This window comes from Silene latifolia, chromosome 5 (assembly GCF_048544455.1).
Source record: "Silene latifolia isolate original U9 population chromosome 5, ASM4854445v1, whole genome shotgun sequence".
Taxonomy (NCBI): Eukaryota; Viridiplantae; Streptophyta; class Magnoliopsida; order Caryophyllales; family Caryophyllaceae; genus Silene; species Silene latifolia.
The window spans coordinates 84,367,462-84,389,544 of record NC_133530.1 but is presented as its reverse complement, the minus strand read 5'-3'; the positions used below and the strand labels follow the sequence as shown (position 1 = coordinate 84,389,544).

Genomic DNA, 22,083 nt, shown 5'->3' with positions numbered 1-22,083 from the left:
CATTTCCATCTAGTATGAAAAAATATATATAATAACACGTGTCGTATCCGTGTCTATAAAATAGTCAAAATACTTCTTTGACCGTATCCCTGTATCAATCAAATTTCAAAATCACGTATCCGATACGTATCGGATATGATACTTCCCCCGTGTCCGAGTAACATAGGTTTATATCACCCATTTCACAAAAAAAAAACTGGTGTACAACGGACTTTATTTGAAGTTTGCGTAGCATGTAACAAGGGATGGAATTTGGATTTTAGAAGCACATATGAAATTGATCATTTTGATCTGCATCAATAAGCCACGTTGAGTTGATGAGACACAAATCATAAATAAAACGACCCATGCATGTTGTTGCATGCACTTGAATTCGACTCAAATTGTTGTCACCCCTTTTTATCCAACGCGTGTCTTTTCCAATTTCCACCGCATTTTCGCATCTCCTAAACAAAATGGGCCATGATTTTGCTCTTCAATCTCATCATCATCATCTGCTAAAAACCCTAAACCCTGCAAAATTGAAGCACAAATTATCATGAAACCAAGTTTGGATCAAGTCATTGACAGGTGTGTTATTTCACAAATTCTTGTTTAATCCGGACATATCCGTCTTAAACAATAAAACATGTCCAATAACAAACTCTTGTTTCATCCGCCTATAAGGGTAGTATTTGACCCGTTTCACCCTTAAGACCGACGAGACCAACAACTGTTTATTTACTTGGGTATCAACGATTTTTTGTGTACAATTACTCCTTGATTGTATTTCAGTATTTGTATTAGTGTGTTATGAAATCATATGAAACTGTTAATTTTAGTTGGCTTTGTGATTGTATGATTGTATCTATGATTGTATCTATCTGTCTTGTGAATTTGACTGTTACTCTTTCATCATATCATGTTATGTTTAATGATGTGACATTGCAAGCAGTGACGGAATCAAGTTTTATAGTTAGGGTTCAACTAGTAGTAATGTAAGAATGTAAACTAGAGAAAAATTCAAACATTTTGAGTTTTGACACAAAGTTTCGAACTTTTAATAGCCTATGAGGATTGAGGAATGACCGCCCTGTTACCCCCCTCGATCCCCTCGTTCCACCACTGATTGCAAAGAACATGTGTTTGTTAGGTTGATTTCAATTGCAAATTTCTAGGTGGTGGAGGGGCTGTGAGAGGTCTCTTTGAAGAGACCATCACAAGCAAGAGACTCTTTGTACTCCCTCTGTCCAGGTCATTTGTTGTCCATTTTCATTTTGGGTGTCTCAGTCATTTGTTGTCCTTTTTATTTTAAGAATGAACTAAATAAGCAATTGGCCCCCTCCTCTTTCGTTTTTGTGCCAAAACCAAAGGATGACAATTGACCAGGATGGAGGGAGTATTTGACAAGCTGTTCTGTATTTGGAGATTTTACTTTTTTTTTGGTTTTCGATACCTGAAATTTTTATTTGTATTTTGCTGTCTCAAATAATAAAAGGGTACAATTGAAATTGTAAATTGATTGTGCAAGGAAATTTTGGGGGCTTGATTTCCCGGAAGGAAAATCACGTATTGACCGAATCTGTGAGGATGTTTTTTGACATTTAAAAAAAAAACATTTAGACCAGAACTATGACAGCATTGTTGTAATCCTGTTTTCCTTTTTTATTTCTCATGTTACGACGGTTTCAGACGGTTTCTGATGATGAATCAGGTTGGCAGACCTCATATCATTTTGGGATTGAGACAGTGTCATTGTATTAGTAGGTTTCCGGCATCCCGGTTATAATTATTGATTAGTAAAAGTTTAAATGTGTAGTGCTAGTAGCTAGATTCATTTTGATTTCGTGATAAAGTGTTGTTTTACAAGTGGACAGTAGTATGTTGCAATGCACTAATTTTAGGAAGTTTCTGTTATATAAAACGGAGTATTGATAATTGATGTATTATTAGGAGTAATTGTTTTACCAGGATGGAAGAGCTTGTTGATGAAGAGCACTGGAGGGCTGAAGATTTTGAGGATTACTCGAAATACTATGAGAATGAAAGTAAGATGAGGTCGATATGGAGAAAAGGGGTAAGTTTGGGTAAAAAGATGGTGTTCACAAGCTTAGTAGTCTCGTCCACCCCATTTCTTCTTCCTCCTTTGGTGGCCTTATCTGCTATCGGCTTTGCTCTCTCGTTGCCAGCAGGGTTTGTGATTGCCACCTATGCGTGCACCGATAAGCTCATGAATACTTTGTTGCCTATGCCTTCCAAACCTCTTTATCTAGAGTCTGGGACGATGTCGAGTGATGAGGAAGAGTACAAGCGTTATGATGATGAGGTTGACAAAGGGTATGAAGAAGATGATGATGAAGATGTTGGTGTTGGAGTAAATGAACTCGAGGAAGATAAAAGAAAGGAACTTGAAAAGCGGATTGAATTGACGAAGGAAGATGATAGAGATATAAGGGATGATCGTCGTCTAATGCCCTTTCCTAGAGATGAACAAGATACGCGGATGGGAGTGACCGAGATTGTTGAAGAGGGTGGGTATGAAGAAGATGTTGCCGAGTACATGGATTCCGAAGAACAAATTTTAGATTCAACTGCAATTCCTGCTATAGTGGAAGGGATTAGAGAAGCAGAAGATGATATATCTTTAATGGAGAGGGAAGGGATTGAGATGCCAAAAGATTCTTTGCGCGCATTTTTAGTAGAGGTAGGTGGGAGAAATGAGGACAATGTTGAACAGGTAACGGAAGAATTGGTGTTTGTACCTCCAAGGGATGCGAGGGATGACGATTTGAAGAACAAAGATCTTGCTAATATAGATCAAGATGAACTAAGAAATGAGACCACGGGGCTACTCGAGCGTATAAGAGATGAGGGTTGCAATGAACTTAAACAACAAACTAGTTCGGAAAAGGGAAAATCTAATGAAATTGAGCAAAATGGCGGAATTGAAATAAAGGATATGCGTAAAGAGAGGGGAGACAAAAAACTCTCCGTCATTCCCGAGGAGGTAAAGCCTGTTGCAGGCGTTGTAGGAGGTGAGGGTCAAACAGTTTACGAGAAAAATGAGAAGGGGAATGAGGCTGGAATTTCGCAAGCACAACTTGTAATTGAGAGAACAGTAGTGGTAAATGTGAAACCATCCGGAGACCATACTACCACTGACGTTCACCAAGGAACTGGCTTAGATGAGAAGATAGGTACTCTAATCTTGTCCGAGGTAGATGTGATGGAAGTGGCTGATGAGAGCGGGTTTAATGAGGTTCCAGATCAATTAGTGGACTCTTTCAACAGAGGTAAATTGCTGAATCACAATTTATACAAGGAATCTGACTTATGGAGTTTTCTGTGCTCTCGCGCTTTGGCATCCATACCAAAATTTGAGCTAAAATAAATTGTTCTTTTTTTACTCTCTACGTCTCGCTATACTGTAAGTAATCTGTTGAATGTGCAGGGGAAGATTTAGCACCAGAAGGTCCCATAGATGTCAGCATTGATTACCATGAGATTCGGATCGAGTCGATGCCCAAGTCTCAGCATGATGAAACCGGGGTGGATCGAGAAAGCACTGCAGACATAGACAAGGTAAAGGATGCTGGAGAATGTTCTTGTGCTTAGTGTAATCGATTATACATTAGTCCTGCATTCCTGATACTGTTGAAAGTCTGTATCGTGCCATATATCGACTGTCTACTTGACTGTCCATATGGAGCTTACCGAGCTTTATCTTGTTTTCAATGTTTTAGCCAAAGAGTTTCTACTTTTTTGCTTAGGTAGATGATGCATTAGGTACTGGTTTTAAATTGTCGGTGTTTCTTATACTGTCAAGTAGTAGTCAGTCAATATAACATGTGCCCAAATTATCATTTAGTAAATAACATTGTCTTTGCAACAAGATCGACCACATGTGGTGCATGATCGCGTGGTATAACTAGCGTGCGCTATAACAAGTCTATGCTAATGCTATTTCAGGATTCTGTGAACGAGGAAAAAATATGGGAGCAAATCCACGCTATAAGAACAATAATTGGGTACAAGACTACTCCACATGCATCATGTGTGGACGAGCTCGAGGCTCTATATGTGTTCACTGGAATAGAGTTACCTGACTCATCTAAGGATGCTGTCGATCTCGGAGATGTCAATGAAAAGCTTCACTTCTTGATGTCTGTTGTTGGTGTCAAGTAGAGACATTTGTCCATTGGTTATGGTTAATCTGTCTTGTATGGACATTCGATTGTGCTTTTAGGAACCAAGTAGTTCAGAATTTGTTGTTTGATTTGTGTGTATTTTCGCTGAAGGTGAAGAATCAAGGCTATTTAGGGAACATTTGCGGTCACTGTAATTAAGCTGGTGCTGGTCATTTCACTATTTGCTCAAAATGGCTAGCCTTTTCATTGCTTGTATTTTCGGTATTTGCCTTTTCTTTCTTGTGTAAGCTGTGTGCTATGATCCTGCTCCATTGATCCTGTGGCCAAAAGCTCGGAAGCATTGCTGTCGTGAAGTTATTTGAGTTATAGTGCGCGAAATTAGCTAGCGCTTTTTAATAATCACTGGGCCTTCAGCAACTACACAATACAAGTGTCTTTGGCGATGAGTGCTTGTAAAACGTGAAAGATTGTCGATTGTGCAGAAACCGCTCAAAAATTGTAGTTTCGCAAATGGTTTTTTTGTATGGTTTAGCTTTCCTCCTGTAGGACAGTACTACGCCAACTTTGGAGGGGTCATGCTTTCTGGTCTCTCTTTGACCAGTGTATCGTGTTAAAAAAAAAAAACCGGCCTTTTGTGATAGCTGAAGTTTTGATGAAGATGAAGCGTTAGAAGTTAGAACACTTGGGCAGTGTCGGCTGCTTCTCTTCGTCGTATTTCTTTTCTGGCAACATTTTGAAATTTTATCACCCCGTCGTACCAATTCTCTAGGCCAAATGTGGTTTTTCCACGGGTCGGCTCATCGTTCAACTCCGCTAGTTACGGAGAGATGTTGAACAAAATTGTTCGTTCATTGACATTTAGTTCACAAATCGGATTTCTCTTATATCAGGGTCCGATTTAAATTTGTAGTCACAGTATCATCTTCCAAGTTAGTGATGGTATAGTCCGTACAGAAAGTGAGAGCGGAATGACAAAAAGTCGAAAAATAATACTACCTCCAATCCAATGCAAACTACCCACTTACTTTTGGGTGGTCTTTGAGGCGACACTTTGACCGCGTTTTTCTTCCTTTGTATATAATTCCTTTGTATATAATGTACCACGTGAAAAATGGCAAAGTTCGAGGGCACCACGTGAATTTTCCGTAATTTTTTTTTTGCAAAAAATATAATTTATGAAAGATATTTTCATAATAAAACTAAAATGTAAATTTTATCGTTCAAAGTTTTATATTTTTATGTGGATTAAACGTCAAACTTTTCAAAATTTGACCTCCAAAAAGCAAGTGGTTAGTTTGTATTGGATTGGATGGAGTATGAATAGAATACTTTTAATAAAAAATAAAAAGATAACTTTAATAATAAAGCTTACTTCATACACCCTTCTTCCCACAAATGTTTGAGACCGAGACCGAGCCTTTGTATCAGACATCAGTCATTTGTTTATCTGTGACGAATTAATAATTGAGACTGAGAGATTATTTATTAGCGCGACCGTAACCGAAAAAGAAAGCAAAGGTAACAAAAACGAGACGAATTGAAGAGGGAAAGGGCAGAGTTCACGGAGAAAGAGAGGTGTGCGTTAAGTAAAGAGCGTTACCAATCACATTCCCACCCCTCTATTTCGGATCTACGCCTTAATTGTGTGTCACGCTAAATTAGGGTTTGTAAAAGTGACTCAAAATTCCGTATAAATGTATGATTTATTCAATTGAATGTCAATTAATCCCCCTTCTTTGCTTTCCCTAACCCTTGATTCCGCTATTCTTCATCTGTCATCTTTTTCTGATCTCTCTCGTCTTCCTGATCATATTCTTGTTGATCTCTTTCGGGTATTATATTCTTCCCTAATTCCTCGTCTCTCGTTTTGTTCTGATTATCTTTGCTTGATTTGATTGATAATTGTTTGAATTATTTTGGGTTTTGTTTGTTTTGGCGGTTGTTTGATTGCTTGATTGGCGATTCTCGGCGCAATTATCATTTTTAGTCATCCGGAAATAACTCGTGTGTGTTGTTAATTTAGGGGTTAGGCTGCGTACATCCGACCTTACTGCGCAATTTGCAGGAGCCCTTGTTGCTTGTGTTTATCTAAATGCCAAACAGAAAATATGATTGAATCTAATTGTTGATTGTTTTCATTATTTGCTGTGATTTAATCAAATGCACAAATGAGGGGTTGTTGCTGTTTTTCTGATTGGATTCATTGCGGTGGTTTAATCAAAATCACCCTTATCCGACGGGTTTTACACGTTTATCCAGTGGTGGAGCGAGGGAGCAAGCAGAGGTTGCCATCCCCCAAAAGAACGAAAAGAAATGAACATTTTAGTTGTTTTTTTAATAAGATTTTTATATATTGAAACAACTCTATTGCATTATTGATTCGTTCTCTTAACATTTGTACACTGTTTTAATCCCTGAACTTCAAATATTGGATCCAATTTCATAACCAAAGACTATGCCCTGCCCTTTTTGGTGCTTTGTGAGGTGAATAGTTTTAAGAATCGGGGAAACTTGTTCGTAGTTGCTTTTGGGCAATCACGAATTTTATTATTTTATTGTAGAAATGTTTGGAGAAATGGTTTAATAGCTATATGCGTGTTATGGCTCATCTGGCCAAGCGGTTTTGAGGTTGAAGTTACTAGGAAAAGGGGAGGTTCTCTGGCAAATTGTACCTAATTGCTGATTATGCAGGGAAATTAGTTAGTTCATTTACTTAGCGGTGCCCTTTTGTAAACTTTAACCTTGAGATTTAATCATAGGCTTTTTCGTATTTGATATTTTATATTTGCCCCATAAATTGTTGTATTATTTCTCCTACATCCCTCTTATGGTCTACTGTGCATACCATGGTTACCGGATTCGCTATGAATACGTCCTTACCGATTCGCTATTCGCTCTTATAAAGTGTGTGTTATATGTATTTTCAGTAAGCAACATGATAGAATTCGCTTTTAACGATTCGCGATTCGTTGGATACCAAGCGAATCCGGTAACCATGGTGCATACTGTGCACCCCATTTAGAAACTTCTGTTATGGATTGTGACTCTGCAGAAACACAACTTAGGCCTTGCATGGATACCAAAAATGGAGGGAAAGGGAGGGGAGGAAGAAAGAGAAAAGGGAAAGGGAGGTAAGAGAAGGGGAGTGGGAATGGTGGGTGAGAGTTTCCCTCTAAATCTTTCCTTTGTTGAAGGGGAAACACTTTGCCTTGTAGGAGGGAAACGGAGGGATCCATTTTCCTCCCCTCCAAATTTCTCCACCCCCATTTAGCTATCCAAACAATGGAAATTGCCTCCTTTCGAAACCCTTTCCTTCCAAATCCCCCCATCCAAACAAAGCCATATGTAAGGCTTTTGGAGGTGGCTATGTCAGTGAGCGTGTGATATGGAATTTCATATTTGGATGATGATCTGTGTGAAATTATATTCATGTCGGTGATAACATGTATGCATGGGTGGCTCTTTGCAAATTTAATTGTTGTGTTTGAAAAAAAGTGTAGAAGTGAGATTAAACATGTTAGGCCTTATGTTCCAGATAGCTAGCTCAGAAATATGCTTCCTTAGTCGCAGTTCTGTAATTTTCTATCTGATACCTTTCCCCTATTAAGCTCCTTTTTTCTGCTTGAAAAACACGTCTCTATTACGGCCTTTGTGGCTGCGTTGACTGGATTTCATATCAATCTCCCTTTTGCATGTTACATTTTTGTATTTCTGCTGCTTTTGAGACTTCTCTATCATCTCACTTAGAAAGATCACATACTTGAAATTCTCTGTATTTGGGAGTACATTATCCTCAGCTTTGGATATTTGTTTTGGACAGAGAACGTTGAAAGCTGGAAAACTGAACGAGAGGATCCTAAAATTGTTTATAGCTACTGGCCAAGAAGAACTTCTGTCCTTCATCCAGGAGCTTAACATTCAACCAATAATTACTCCAATTATTCCTACCCGTAAGTCCTCTGTTGACCTCAAGGTTCTCTCATTTGTGTTGGAAAATTGTATAAACTTCTATCTTGATAGATCTTTGATAATGCTTTCAGGGTGCTCTGGACGAATGTTCTGATCCTGTCTATGCACGATCTTTTATAAACTGAATACGAGTTAACTATTGAAAGATTACAGTTCTGCTTGTAAATACTTTGGTCAAGCTATAAAAATGGCCCAATTTCACATCAAAGATGATGAGGTGGACATTGTTATTGGTGCATTGCAGTCTGATCTCACATCCTTTATGAATGCATGGAAATCTATATTCTCTCGGTATCACTTAATCATAGTCAAAGACCCTGACCTAAAGGGTGATATAAAGATTCCAGAGGGTTTTACTAATGTAGAAGTTATCACCAAGGCTGATATAGACAAGGCTGTCGGTTCTTCATTGACGTCCAAGCTCTTCTCTGGCTATTCATGCCGCTACTATGGTTATCTAGTCTCTAAAAAGAAATATGTCATCTCCATTGATGATGATTGCATCCCAGCCAAAGACAATAATGGTGACCAAGTCGACGCTGTGGCCCAGCATCTCATCAACCTTGGCAGTCCCTCCACTCCTCACTTTTTCAACACTCTTTATGACCCATATCGTAAAGGGGCAGACTTTGTCCGTGGATACCCATTTAGTATGCGTGAAGGGGTGCCTTGTGCTCTCTCATGTGGACTTTGGCTCAATTTAGCAGACTTGGATGCACCAACTCAAGCTCTGAAGCCCGAGCAAAGAAACACAAGATACGTGGACGCTGTCCTTACTGTTCCGGCCAAGGCCATGATGCCTCTTAGTGGAGTCAACATTGGGTTCAACCGTGAGTTAATGGGTCCCGCCTTATTCCCCGGATTGAAACTAGCCAAAGAAGGAAAGTTCCGGTGGGAAACCATGGAAGATGTGTTCTCTGGAATGTGTGCCAAGGTCGTGTGCGACCACTTGAAGATCGGTGTGAAAACTGGGTTGCCTTATGTTTGGAGGGAAGAAAGAGGGGATGCAATTCAAAGCTTGAAGAAAGAGTGGGAAGGCCTCAAGCTGATGGAAGATGCAGTTCCCTTTTTCGAATCCATTAAATTGCCAGCTGAAGCCGTCAGAGCCGAGGAATGTGTGTTGGAGATGGCGAAATTGATCAAGGAAAAGTTTGGAGCTGATAAAAATTCTCTGTATGCTCAAGCTGCTGATGCCATGATAGAGTGGGTTAAGCTATGGAAGAAATGAACATCACTATTCGACTAGATTCGGAATAGATGTACTGTTGCATTAGTGGTACCGAAAAATATTAGAATCCTTGTTTTTGTGTCATTTACTTTGAGAAATGTTGTTGGATATTTTGTACTGTATGTTGATTGCCAATCTTGGCTTCCTGTCAATTCTGTGTGTATCATTAGGAGTATGTTTTAGATGTCTCGGGTAATTATTTACGGTATATGTTTTTGCTTTTGGCAAGTATTTGTGATATAAATGAATCGAGCCTTTTTTTTTTTACAACGGTCCAATGTTTGCAACTTGATTTTTGAACTTTTTAGGATTCACAATTTCATTTTCAATTTTCAAGTACTCCGGCTCGAATCTTGGTACTCTGTATTTGTAATAAAAAATGTGTTAAATTGTTGATGAGATTTTTTGATCTTGGTGTGACTCTGAGGGGGTCACAAAGTGATGACGATATTTGAATTCTGCTTATGAGTAACATTTTCATGACTTTAGCAAGTAAGATAGCTCACTTTGGCAAAATATTGATGGATTTTTTGTTGTTAGTGTGAGGGGAGTCGCATCCATTCTAACACAGTGTGAACTTGTATCATGAGTATCACTATAACACCCCTCATGACTTTACCGTAAGATAGCTAGTGTCACGTGGTCTTGTGAAATAACAATATCCAATTACGTTACTTTCCTCTTTATACCTTAAAGTCACCCGTGGACTAGCAATATCACCGTGGCAATAGGGAGTACCAAAGATATACGGAGTACGTAACAATCATTTTCTGTGGAAAGAAATGACTTGGGAGGAGATGACGTGTATTTTCTGTGGTGAAGAGTTCGAGACCGTCAGGCACCTATTTGTGCCTATTTTTGCATTGTAGTTATTATACTTGGAAGCTATGGACGACTATTTGTGATGTTTGGGATATGACGTGAATTTGTCCCATTGAGATTGATGACGCTTTTCTAGTTTGGTGTGATTCTTACTTTGTTGGGTTTGAGAAACGACTTTGGGAAGTATTCTCCATCGCTATAGTTACTATTACTTGGGAATTACAAAATGAAGCGATTTTTGAGAACAAAACTCCTAACTGGCCATGTATAGTGGACACGTTGTTTTTAAGAGTTGGGTTGTGGATTTATGGTGCAAATTATGGAAGGAAAATTTACCTTATACCTTGGAGGAATGGTTAAACAACTGGAAAACATTTAGAGCATGGAAGCAGAAAAGGATAGGGTAAAGGACGACTCATCGACTTGATTTTTTATGCTGGCACTTATTAAGGGTTTATTTGTTTTAGTTTTTGCAAACTTGTTTGGGACCCTCCTCGTTTTAGGTCTCGAGTTTTACCCCGTCTTTTTAATTAAAAAAACATAACAATCATTACTTTGGTGAATTAGTTATGATATTGAGTTCCTTTTTCAATATTGTATTCTGGGAGTAAAAACAATTTGTGTATTATGTATCTGTTAGCGTGTAAACTCATATCCCACATCGGTAGAATAAAGATGAAAGATCATCTTTATAAGTCTTTACAAAATATAATAGTACGAGGCCTTTTGGGAAGGAGCCCAAGAGTAAATTCGTGAGGGCTTGGCCCAAAGCGGACAATATCGTACTATTATGGACAGTGCACACAGGTGCAGCAGAGGCCCGACACAAGGTATTCACGCTTCCGCACAATCAAGAGCCCAAGGTTCGATTGGGACTAAACACGAGGATGTAACTATAAGGCATGGAACTCCTAGCTCGGGGTGAGTCCTTGAGCAGACCTGGTCCAAGGTTAAATGCAGTATACACAGGTGCAACAGAGGCCCAACACGTGGCTTGTGAATTTGTGATCAATGTACTCACTCACTATTTTGAGTGTCTGCAGACTCTGCACCCTCCATTATATATGAATAATAGAAATTAAGGAGTAAGAAGTAATGCTACCCATCTATCGTACTTCATTAAATTCGTTGTTTCAATGTTACTAATTACTCGAATTACTGTAACATCTAAGTTAGTAAGTCAGGGAACCCTCTGTAGTATGATATACAAAGTTACTATAGAGTACTATTTTAGCCAATGGCATTGTTGTTATTGGCTTTGCTTAAAAATTGGAATATTAACTTATACGGAGTACAAAACATAAATTCGTGTCTATATTTTTACTTTTGCACCTAAAATAAGATATAAGAAAAATAAAATAAGACTAAGAAAAGAAAAGAATTGTCATGGCCATAAATTAAACTACCCCTAAAAAAAAGGATCACAAAACATCCATCTAAAGTTCGTTGCCCTTCTCCTATAAATTATCAAAGAGTTCATAAAGGATTCCTTAATCTATTTCAAGTTATTTATCAATCACAATACAAAACAAATATAAAATGGCAACCCAAACATTTTCCTCTATCGTCTCAAAAGTCGCTATTAGACGCACCACCGTCAATCCCGTCTCGGCTGTTACCCGTCGATATGCCCAATCGGTATGTTCGTCCTTGAACATTTGTTATTTTACACAATTTTATATAGACTCATTTATTGTAAATAGTTTCGCCCTGAACTCAATGATGCTGATTAGTTTGTTTTAGAGCATTATAAAAAAAAATTCTACGACATAATGACATTTTGATCAATTGGTTTAGAATATTTCTACGTACGACACTACGATATAGCGACATTTTGATCGATTGGTTTAGAAATGTAAACTTTCGGAGTTTTGGTATGTTAACGAGCAAATTAAGCAAAATATATATTTGCATTTTTACTAATAAATGTGATATTTTAATTAATTTAAGGGATCGGGATCTCACACACATCAAGATGCAGCAAACACGGCCAAGAGAGGAATCGATGAGGCAATGAGAACTGGAGAGAATCTAAAAAATAAAGCCGCTTCCACCACTGAGGATGTATGAACTATAACACTACTATAAACTCCATTTTTACATTTTATTTCTATATATATGGACACATTTAATTTGTTCGATATTTATTAAATTTCGAATAACCCAATCATGTTTTTAAATGGATGTACCTATTGAAATCGGATTGAGTTTTCAAAACTTCTCATTTGCTCGAGATTTTTTCTTCACGATCTTATATTAACTTAATCATTGCTATCATTGAATGAAACGTATAGACTATTAAGGATTGTTTTGTTTAGTGGACACTTGACTAATTTTGTTTCATTTTTATTTGAATTTAGATAGCATCAAATACAAAGGAAACAGCACAAAGCATAGCCGAGAAAGCAAAACAAGCAGCACAAGGAGCATGGGAGTCGGCCAAGGAAACCGCCCAAAAGACCAAGGAGACTGTTCTCGGCAAGGCCGATGAGGCTAAGGAAACCGTCAAGGAAACCGCTAACCGTAACATTAACACCCAAAACAAACCTAAGTAATTGTTTAAAGTGATCAGTCTATGACATATTGACATATACTATATTTTTACTAAAATATAAATAGGCCAACAACAAATCAACAATAATACCAATTAATAAAGTACTATATCGCGAATAATACTATGAAAATAGATACAATGTTTAGAGCAATTTAGTTGTAAATCTTGTGACTTAATTAGTTTATAAAGTCCATGATTTATTTATAGATATATTACTTGTATAAAAACAAGTCATAGTATATAATAGTGCATCACTTTAAATAGTGAGCATTTTCTCGTCACTTTACATGGTTATAAAATGTTAGCCAAGATGAGTAACTTTATATAAAATATATTAAAATTTGTATCGAAAATTTGTCGTTGTAATCATATGGCTCTACAGTTAATTATCGTATATTCTCTCCATCACAATTTTGTGGTCTCTTTCTCCCTTTTCTCAGTTTAATTTGTCTTCTTTCTAATTTAGGTAAAAGTTAGTAAAAGTATCGCAATAAAAAGGATAAACAAAATGTATTTCGATCATAGACTTTAAAGAATACACATTCTTAAGTAGTAGCTACATAATAATGATGTAGGAGTTTTTTCGATATGCAGATGTGTCTTGAATTTCGCAAAACTCGCCGTGTTTTTTTTTTTTTTTTTTTTTTTTTTTGAAAAAGCACCTCAAGGATGCACTAAATTAATAAACGATCAGCTACAACGGCAGTGTTCGCGCTCGGAGGTAACTCATCCGACCACACACGCTTGCCAACAATTCTAGGAAACAAATGAGCCAAAGCATGAGCGACACAATTGTTCACTCGACGCGTATACACCCAATCAATAGACGTAAAATAACTAGCTAACAGCAAAATGTCATTAACAACTAAATAGAAAACATTTCTTCCTTGCTTCTTCCGCTTTAAAGCTTCGATAACTTGTATGCAATCGCTTTCGATGACCACCTTGTCATGCCCCTTCCTCTTTGCCTCTTCGAGCCCTTCAAGCACAGCTACTGCTTCAGCTAAGCCCGGATCCCATTCCTCCTTCCAACCCCGAGTCATCCCCCATAACACCCTGCCCTCGCCATCTCTGCAAACTGCACCCACCCCTACTCCTTCCCCGGCCTTGACTCCCGCATCAACATTCACTTTTACCCATCCTTCCGGAGCAGCAACCCACCTGTCCTCCTTTGTACCGGCCTCTGCCGTGCCCCCCTGCCCATCCTCCACTCTCTTGCCCAAGCACCCTCCTTCAATCTCCGCAACCACATCCTGAACCCGTCTGATAATACTATCCGGGTTCGTCTCCACACCCTCAAAGACTACCTTGTTTCGATGCTCCCAGATGGCCCAGCAACACACCATGAATCTACCATGCTCCACCACCCCCAGCTCCCTCCATCTCCCTTCGACCCAATCCCGTACCCTTCCTCCCTCAATCTCACCCTCACTTTCCCAACCCATCCATGCCCAGACTCGTTGAGCCACCCAACAATCCCGTATTAAGTGAAGACTCGACTCAAAATGAGAATGACAAAAGGTACAAAAAGGATACTCACCTCCAATTCGAGTTGCGATGTTCGCTTTCGTTGCCAATGCCTCACAACACAGTTGCCAGAAGAAGAGCTTGATTCGAGGCCAAACCGGTACCCTCCAAAGACGATTCCATAACCACTTCTCCCGCTCCCAATCCGACGTTTCACCCATGTCAAAGTTTTCCCCTGCAAGGCGACAATAAGCTGACTTCACCGAGTATATTCCATCTCGCTCACCACACCAATACCAAGCATCCGGTGGTCGATTCGAACTAAGCCTTATGCTGGCCACCCTCTCGCATTCGAACGGTAAGAGAACACTCCCAATCTTCTCCGTATTCCACCCCTCTACCCCATCATCCAAAAAGTCCGCCACAACCCAATTCTCGCAACCTTGCGGGCACGGGGATATGAGCTTACCTGTGTGAGTGTCCGGGAGCCAAGCATCCCCCCAGACCCGTGTGGATAAACCGTTCCCAATTCGCCTGCGCAGCCCACCTTGGATAGCATTTCTCGCTTCCATAATGCCCCTCCACGTGTAACTTGGATTCCCTCCAATTCCAGCCGTCATCACCTCTCCATGGGGATAATATTTAGCCTTCATAATACGAGACCAAAGACACTCCGGCTTAGTGATCAAGCGCCACACTTGCTTACCAATAAGGGAGAGATTAAAAAGCCTAAAATCCCGAAACCCCATACCTCCCTTGCACTTAGGTTGACATAATTTGTTCCACGCTACCCAAGATATACCACGCTTATCATCTCCATGACCCCACCAAAATCGGGACACCATTGATTTAATGTCGTTGCAGAAATTAGCGGGAATTTTGAACATACTCATAACATAGGTAGGAAGCGAATTGGCCACAACCTTTAAAAGAACTTCCTTACCTGCCCTAGACAATGTTTTCCCTCTCCATCCCTGCAACCTCTTAGTCAATTTATCCCGTATTATGTCCGTCAAAGCCTTCTTCGAATGCCCTACAACCGTCGGTAAACCAAGGTACCTCGCCTGCTCCGCCACCTCTATCATGCCCAGGCTGCCAGTTACACCATCCCTCCTCTCCCTAGATACCCCCTTACTGAACGAGACAGTGGTCTTCTCCAAATTCACGAGCTGCCCGGAGGCCACCTCGTATCTCCGTATAATATTAGTTATCACCTCAGCTTCCCTCACATTTGCTCGTAGGAAGAATATGCTGTCATCTGCGAAGAATAAGTGCGAGACCACCGGTGCTGATTGTGATATCCGTATGCCATGGAGTGACCCATTAATCACAGCTCGGCGTATGAGATTAGATAGGGCCTCCGCGCAAAGAATAAATAAATACGGGGAGAGTGGGTCACCTTGTCGCAAACCTCTCGAAGGCTGAAACTCCCTCGTCGGCTTCCCATTAATGAGGACAGAGAAGGATACAGTCGAAACACACTCCATGACCCGCGCAATCCAGCTCCTATTAAAACCCATCACCTCAAGAACACGTCGTAGAAAGCACCACTCAACCCGGTCGTAAGCCTTTGCCATGTCCAATTTTATAGCCATGTATCCCTCATACGATCTAGAGTTTTTCATGTAATGAAACACCTCAAATGCCGTTAGGACGTTATCCGAGATAGCCCTCCCTGGTGTAAAAGCACTTTGATTCTCCGAGACGATATTATCTAAGAAGCTTTTTACCCGATTTGCGAGAACCTTTGAAACAATTTTATACGCCACGTTGCATAAGCTGATGGGTCGGTAGTCTTGTATCTTATCCGGAGCCTTCTTCTTTGGTATGAGAACTATATTTGTCTTGTTTAGCTCTCTTGGTGAGCGTGTTCCTCTTAAAATTTGAAGCACAGTGCGAATGACCTCAGGGCCAATCATACTCCAATAAGACTGGAAGAATAATCCGTTCATTCCATCCGGGCCTGGTGCCTTGAGAGGATTCATTTGATGGAGCGCATCAAGGATTTCATCTTCACTATAATCTCGTTCCAGGGCCAAATTCATTTCCCCCGTCACACGCCCCTCTAGCCCCTGCAAAGCATCGTCGAAATCAGTTGGGTTGGCCGAGGTAAAAAGACCTTCGAAGTAATCAGTCGCCACCCTAGCCACCTCCTCATTACCCTGCCTCACCACCCCATTGTCATCAATTAATTTCCCAATCCAATTCTTCCTTTTACGCTCACTCGCACAAGTATGGAAAAACCTGGTGTTTCGATCCCCATCCTTCAGCCATAAAGCCCTCGATCGTTGTCTCCAGTAAATTTCCTCTTGTCGCATCAAATCAGCCACTTCCGCCACAAGTTTCTTCCGCCTATTCACCTCATTAGCTCTCCGGTTGCCCCTATTAATGCCCGCAATTTGACGTCTCTTCTTCTCAATCAGCTTCTTAATTTTATATATGTTCGTTTTCTTCCATTCCTGAAGCTCACTAGCACATTCTCGCAACATACTGACAAGCTCCCCATGGCCTTTCTCCACTCCCCTTATAACGGCTTCCTCACACCCTTCCGTCCCAACCCAAATTTGCTCAAATTTGAAAGCCCTTCCATTCCCTGTCGACATCTCTCTGTGATTAAGGCACAATTTGATTGGTGCATGATCCGACCACTCGCGCTCCAGATAGAACAGTTTAGCATAAGGAAACACTTCCAGCCACTCATTTGAGCACATTGCCCTATCGAGCATGCATTGCCTATTATCATCTCCTGCTTGCCCATTATCGAAAGAAAAATTATACCCCTCCCAAGCTATGTCACGCAATCCACAATCATCCACCGCTGCCTGGAAATTATTCATCTGCCATTGGGGCCGGCTCCCACCTTTCATTTCTGTTGAAAATAATATCTCATTGAAGTCTCCAATGCACACCCATGGTAAATCAGACTGCCGAGCAAGAATACGTAATAACTCCCATGACAAATGTCGATCCGTCACCGCAGGCCAACCATAAAACCCAGTCACTCTCCATGCCCCTTCACTAGTCTTCACATGGAAATCCATGTAATGAATAGACGCCGACACAAACGAGCACTCTATCTCCTGCTTCCACATAAAAGCCAAACCACCCGATCGCCCAACACTATCAACCTCAATCCCATCATACCCCTCAATTTTCTCCCTCACTCCTCTCATTTCACGGCCACTAAGCTTAGTTTCGCATAAGAACACTAAGGCCGGGGCTTCCCTCCGTATCAAGGAACGGAGAGCTCTAACACTGTCGAGGTTGCCCAGGCCTCGACAGTTAAGGCTTAAGATATTCATTGGGCCTGGCGGGGTTGAGCACCCTCAACCACCGCCTCAGGTATTATGACGCCCCCGTCAGACACAACAGTAACCCTAGCTCTCTTTTCGCCCTCCCCACTCCCGTCTTCTACACGCCTCCTTTTGCCCCCCACATCCACCTGCCCCTGCTCCATTCGCTCGCTTTTACCATCACCCCCTCTAGGAAGCCTCGCCCAACCCTTCCCTGACTTGGCAAAGCCCCCACCTCCCTTCTGCCCTCCTACTTCTCCTCCATTAAACGAGCTGCTTGCACCCCCACCAGTTCCCTGCATTGACTCCATAACGTCTCCCCCTTCCACCGCTTGGCTGATTATACCTCCTTCCTCACTGGTCAGTCTATTCACGATTTTTGGTCCCTGGTTCCCTTCTTCCTCTTCTCTCTCTCCCCCACACACTGGATGAGCACCCCTCTGTTCACCCTCCCCTCCTTCCCTACATCTATCCATCTCCCTCCTTTCACCCCCATCCTCCCTTTGTCCCTCCTTTTTCCGCCGTAGATTAATTGCAATATTTTGCAACTTCTCAATCATCTTGGATATATCAGCATCATCGTCCTCCTTCCTCGCCCTATCAAAACTCTTACTGAGGTCTCTCGCAGCCATTCTCCCCTCCTCTCTGGTTGTTTTGACAATCTTCCACGGGGACGCTCGCAGCCAATCCCCAAATTTGAGGTCCTCTTCTTCGTATGGCCCTTCCTCGCAATCTCTCTCCCCGTGTCCAATAACACCACACCCATAGCAATAAAGAGGCAGTCTCTCATATTTCACCCTAAACTCAATCATCTTCCCAGTCTTCATCTTGATAGGTATGGCATTTTTTAAGGGCACCCGGACATCATGTAAGTATCGAATTCTGATGGCCCTGTCCAGTTCCGTATTTGGCCCTACCTCAAAACTGATAAACGACCCCAGGCTGTCACCCATTCTTTTAACATTCGAAGCGTTGGTACGACCCGCTATCGGTAGGTCATAAACCCTTGCCCATAACGGAAAATGCGTAAGAGGAACATCAGTGAGTTTACCTTCATTATTCGGTTCATTGAAACACCAAACGAACTTATCGAAATGCCACGGTTGCCCTTCGAGAACCCTTGCTTTGTCACGCTCCGTGCCAAATCGAAACACAAACGTTTTCTCCTTCGCATCGACAATATTTCCCAAAATTGGCTTTGCCGGGTTCCAAAGCTTGACCATAGTTTCAATCGCGGCTTTAACATTCGTTGCCCTAGACGCCCAAAGTTTCCCAACCAGCATTATTTTACCGTCACCCTCATCATCCTCCCCACCTTCATCCCATTCGAATGATAATGGATCATCCTCATGAGTTTCCCCCATCGGTCCTTTCCCATACCGGTGTTGGCCTCTCCTCTCACTATTCTCCTGTACCTGCATTAGAAAACAACAAAGCAAACGAAAAACGAAAAGGAAACCTAACTCACGATCGAAATCGAAAGCTAGAGCCTTGAAGAGAAGGATGAGACAAAGAAAATTTTGACAAAAAACCCTAGGAACCCTAGACCAGTATTGGACATCACTAAAAAAAAAAACTCGCCGTGTTTTAATTAACTTGCCAAGTTTAATTTATTATCATGTACGAGTATTTATTTTGACGGGTTACATATTTTGTTATACTACTTAATTCGAAGATAATTTAAATGAAATAAATTTAAATAAATCGTAGGGAGTATAAAAACTAAAGACTTAAGCTTCAAAAATACTCTTGAGGACTTGATGTATGCCAAATGTAATTTTTTTTTAGAGAAATGTATGACAAATGTATTGTGGATTATTATAGTTTGTAAATAAGTACTCTCTGTTTTTTTTATACTCCGTATGTGTAATTCTCATTTTTCGAGATGCTTCTTTCTCTCTTTAATATCTTACAAAATATAAGAAAAAATATCATAAAATGTATACTCAAATGAAAAATCTTTTCACAAGGAATTTAATAATGTGTTTCTTTTATAATTTTTGGATTACTTTATTTTTATAAAAATTAAAGTCAAAAAGTCACCTCGAAAAATAAAAACAACAGTAAGAGGATTATACATCTGATGTACTAACTCCAATTCTATAGTTTCTGACCATTATAATAAAGTTTTTGAGTTTTATTTTAAAGTTTCTGGGTTTCACTATAAAGTTTTTGAGTTTATTTACTTAAACATTAAGCTCTAAAAAATTACAATAAAACTAAAAACATTACATATAAGTTTAGTTAACTTTTAGTTTTGACGGAAAAAATATTAAAATCTAACTTATAAACTTTAATATGCTAAAAAAATACACATATGCTCAAAAACAAATAAAGTTTGAGGTAATAAGCTAAAAAAAATACATATATGTTCAAAAAACAAAAAGTTGGAGGTAGTACATCCGATGTATCTTCCTTTTTCTCTAAAAACAATCATACACACAAAAACTGAGGGAGTAAAACCGTTGGAATTAATAAATACTTAAGAAAAAGTAGTCTTGAAATAATTGATCCCAATGTCAAAAATATCAGTTTCGCTTCTATTTTTCAAAATCTATTTTCTTCCTAACTTGTTCTATTGTATAATCTGTTCATTTATTCTTTTATAAGACGGTTTTTTTCGTGTTTTTTTTCTTTCCAAAAAGCAATCACTTTTGGATAAATAGTAACTACTTTAAAAAAAATGCCATTTTTTAGTCCTAAAAAGTGGTCACTATTTATCAAAAAGTAACCATTTTCTCCTAATCGCACATACGACCGTTACAAAAGAGAATTTGCATAATTTGTTTACTTTTTTGACATTATCAAAATCATATCTGCAAGATTTCTTGCTAGAATAAAACGCAATTTTGTTATAAATTGTGAAATTCAGTACTAGAATTTGTTGTAGACGAATCTTATTTGGATTTCTATACGTTTTTGCAAAGAAATCATGTTAGAAGCAATACACTTGTGCATCCTATCCAACATCACACTATATATAAATCATTTAACCAAACCATTTTTTTAACATCGTATTAAATACTATTACTATTATTATTACTAGCGATTACAATTATCGCTAAATTCTCCGAATTATTGTACAATTTTCTTAATCATGCCTAAAGGGACGAAGTTAAAACTCATTAACGACGAGCTTCGAAGGCAAGTAACTTATGCTAAGCGAAGAAATGGACTTATAAAGAAAGCGTTGGAATTATACTTAGTATGTGACGTTGATTCGCTGTTTATATCGTTTTCTCCGTGTGGTCGTCTTAGCTACTTTTATGGTGCCGAAAGGTATTTTCCAGTCAAATCTCTTATACTCGAATCTTTAACTAGATACGAGTATATTTAATTTTTCTCGTAGTACTATTAATTAATTTTACATATTTTTATACTCTCCGTATACATATTTATTTCATAATTTGATCCAGGGTTGAAGAAGTTCTTGCTCGCTTTATTGAACTACCTGAACATATTCGTCGAGTGTAAGATCCGTCTAAATCGATTAATATTGTGTTTATTTTGACCCATTCGAAAATGTATGTCTACATTCTGTTTAATTTGTTATTGATGAATTTACATGTATAATCATATATAATATAAGGGCTCTGTTTGGTAATATATTAGTAGAAGCAGATTGGTCAAGCAGATTATAAATGACAGATTGGATTAACAGGTTTGACTAGTATATTTCAATTAGCAGATTTAGTAGAAGTGTTTGTAATTAGCAGATTTTGGTTAATAGCTTGTTGTATCTATGTGTAGATTGTTGACGGATTCATATTTCACAATCTACTAATGTGAATATCTTTGGTAGAAGAAGATATTGGAAAACTTGATGAGATTGAGCTCCAATCTACTCTTTCAATATGCCATTTACCAAACACTCAAAATAGTAGATTGGTGAGTCAAACATGCTAAAAGCCTTGAATATGCTGAAAATTTCCCAATCCGCTGTTTACCAAACACCCCCAAGGTTACATTACGAGTAGTTACTGTGAATAAAACATCTCAACCAAAAGTTTGAGCTGATAGGTTGAAATCCCATGATCGGTTTATATTCTAACAATTACTCCGTACCACTTAATAACGCTCTCTTATTTGTACAAGAAATAGACTTGGTTGAATTAATTAAAGTGTTCTTCTTGTAAATTGTTGCAGGCATTTTACTGAAGAAGAGGTAATTAAGATTTTAAACTTTAATGATTTCTTAAAAAAAAAATGAGATTTTTTTTTTTTATATTTTTCTCCTCAATTTCTGTTGATCAAGTATTGTGGCCAATTATAGTTTCAGGAAATACATGGTATACTAAAGGAACTCAGGGAAGAAACACACTATGAGCTCCTTCACGACCGGTAAATAACCTTCGTGTAATTATGTACGGAGTAACGTCTAATAGGGGAAATCTATGGAGAGATGATCTTGCAATAAGTTGAGGAAAAACAACACATTAATGTAGTACCGTTTATACGGTTATTGACGTATCTTATAAACTAGCGGGTATTGGATAAAAATACACGAGTTCTTAATTTCTTATACAGGGATTGGTATGACGTGAACGCCACATCAATTTATTAGGTATCTACGACACGTATCTGATAATATAAATTGCTATTTTTCGACATTAATATGTCATA

At 39.2% G+C, this 22,083-nt stretch overlaps 5 protein-coding genes across 5 annotated transcripts; all 5 read left to right on the top strand.

The window, feature by feature from the left end:
• Positions 1-457: 457 nt before the first annotated feature.
• On the top strand, positions 458-5,571 carry LOC141657698 (uncharacterized). Its single transcript, XM_074465012.1, has 4 exons — positions 458-570; positions 1,951-3,272; positions 3,431-3,561; positions 3,949-5,571. Exons 1-4 carry the CDS (start codon positions 539-541, stop codon positions 4,162-4,164), a joined length of 1,701 nt encoding a protein of 566 aa, XP_074321113.1. The 5' UTR covers positions 458-538; the 3' UTR covers positions 4,165-5,571.
• An 83-nt stretch (positions 5,572-5,654) lies between these two features.
• On the top strand, positions 5,655-9,476 carry LOC141657700 (uncharacterized). The gene is made up of 3 exons (XM_074465014.1): positions 5,655-5,959; positions 7,948-8,077; positions 8,168-9,476. The coding sequence occupies exons 1-3, from the start codon at positions 5,843-5,845 to the stop codon at positions 8,188-8,190; spliced, it is 270 nt and encodes an 89-aa protein (XP_074321115.1). The 5' UTR covers positions 5,655-5,842; the 3' UTR covers positions 8,191-9,476.
• On the top strand, positions 8,284-9,476 carry LOC141657699 (putative UDP-arabinopyranose mutase 5). Its single transcript, XM_074465013.1, has one exon. It carries the CDS (start codon positions 8,284-8,286, stop codon positions 9,322-9,324), a length of 1,041 nt encoding a protein of 346 aa, XP_074321114.1. The 3' UTR covers positions 9,325-9,476.
• A 2,158-nt stretch (positions 9,477-11,634) lies between these two features.
• Positions 11,635-13,105, top strand: LOC141657697 (uncharacterized). The gene is made up of 3 exons (XM_074465010.1): positions 11,635-11,784; positions 12,097-12,210; positions 12,507-13,105. Exons 1-3 carry the CDS (start codon positions 11,686-11,688, stop codon positions 12,699-12,701), a joined length of 408 nt encoding a protein of 135 aa, XP_074321111.1. The 5' UTR covers positions 11,635-11,685; the 3' UTR covers positions 12,702-13,105.
• Positions 13,106-20,497: 7,392 nt separating this feature from the next.
• Positions 20,498-21,805, top strand: LOC141655659 (agamous-like MADS-box protein AGL104). Its single transcript, XM_074462728.1, has 4 exons — positions 20,498-20,739; positions 20,877-20,930; positions 21,607-21,625; positions 21,734-21,805. The coding sequence occupies exons 1-4, from the start codon at positions 20,558-20,560 to the stop codon at positions 21,803-21,805; spliced, it is 327 nt and encodes a 108-aa protein (XP_074318829.1). The 5' UTR covers positions 20,498-20,557.
• The last annotated feature ends 278 nt before the right edge of the window (positions 21,806-22,083 follow it).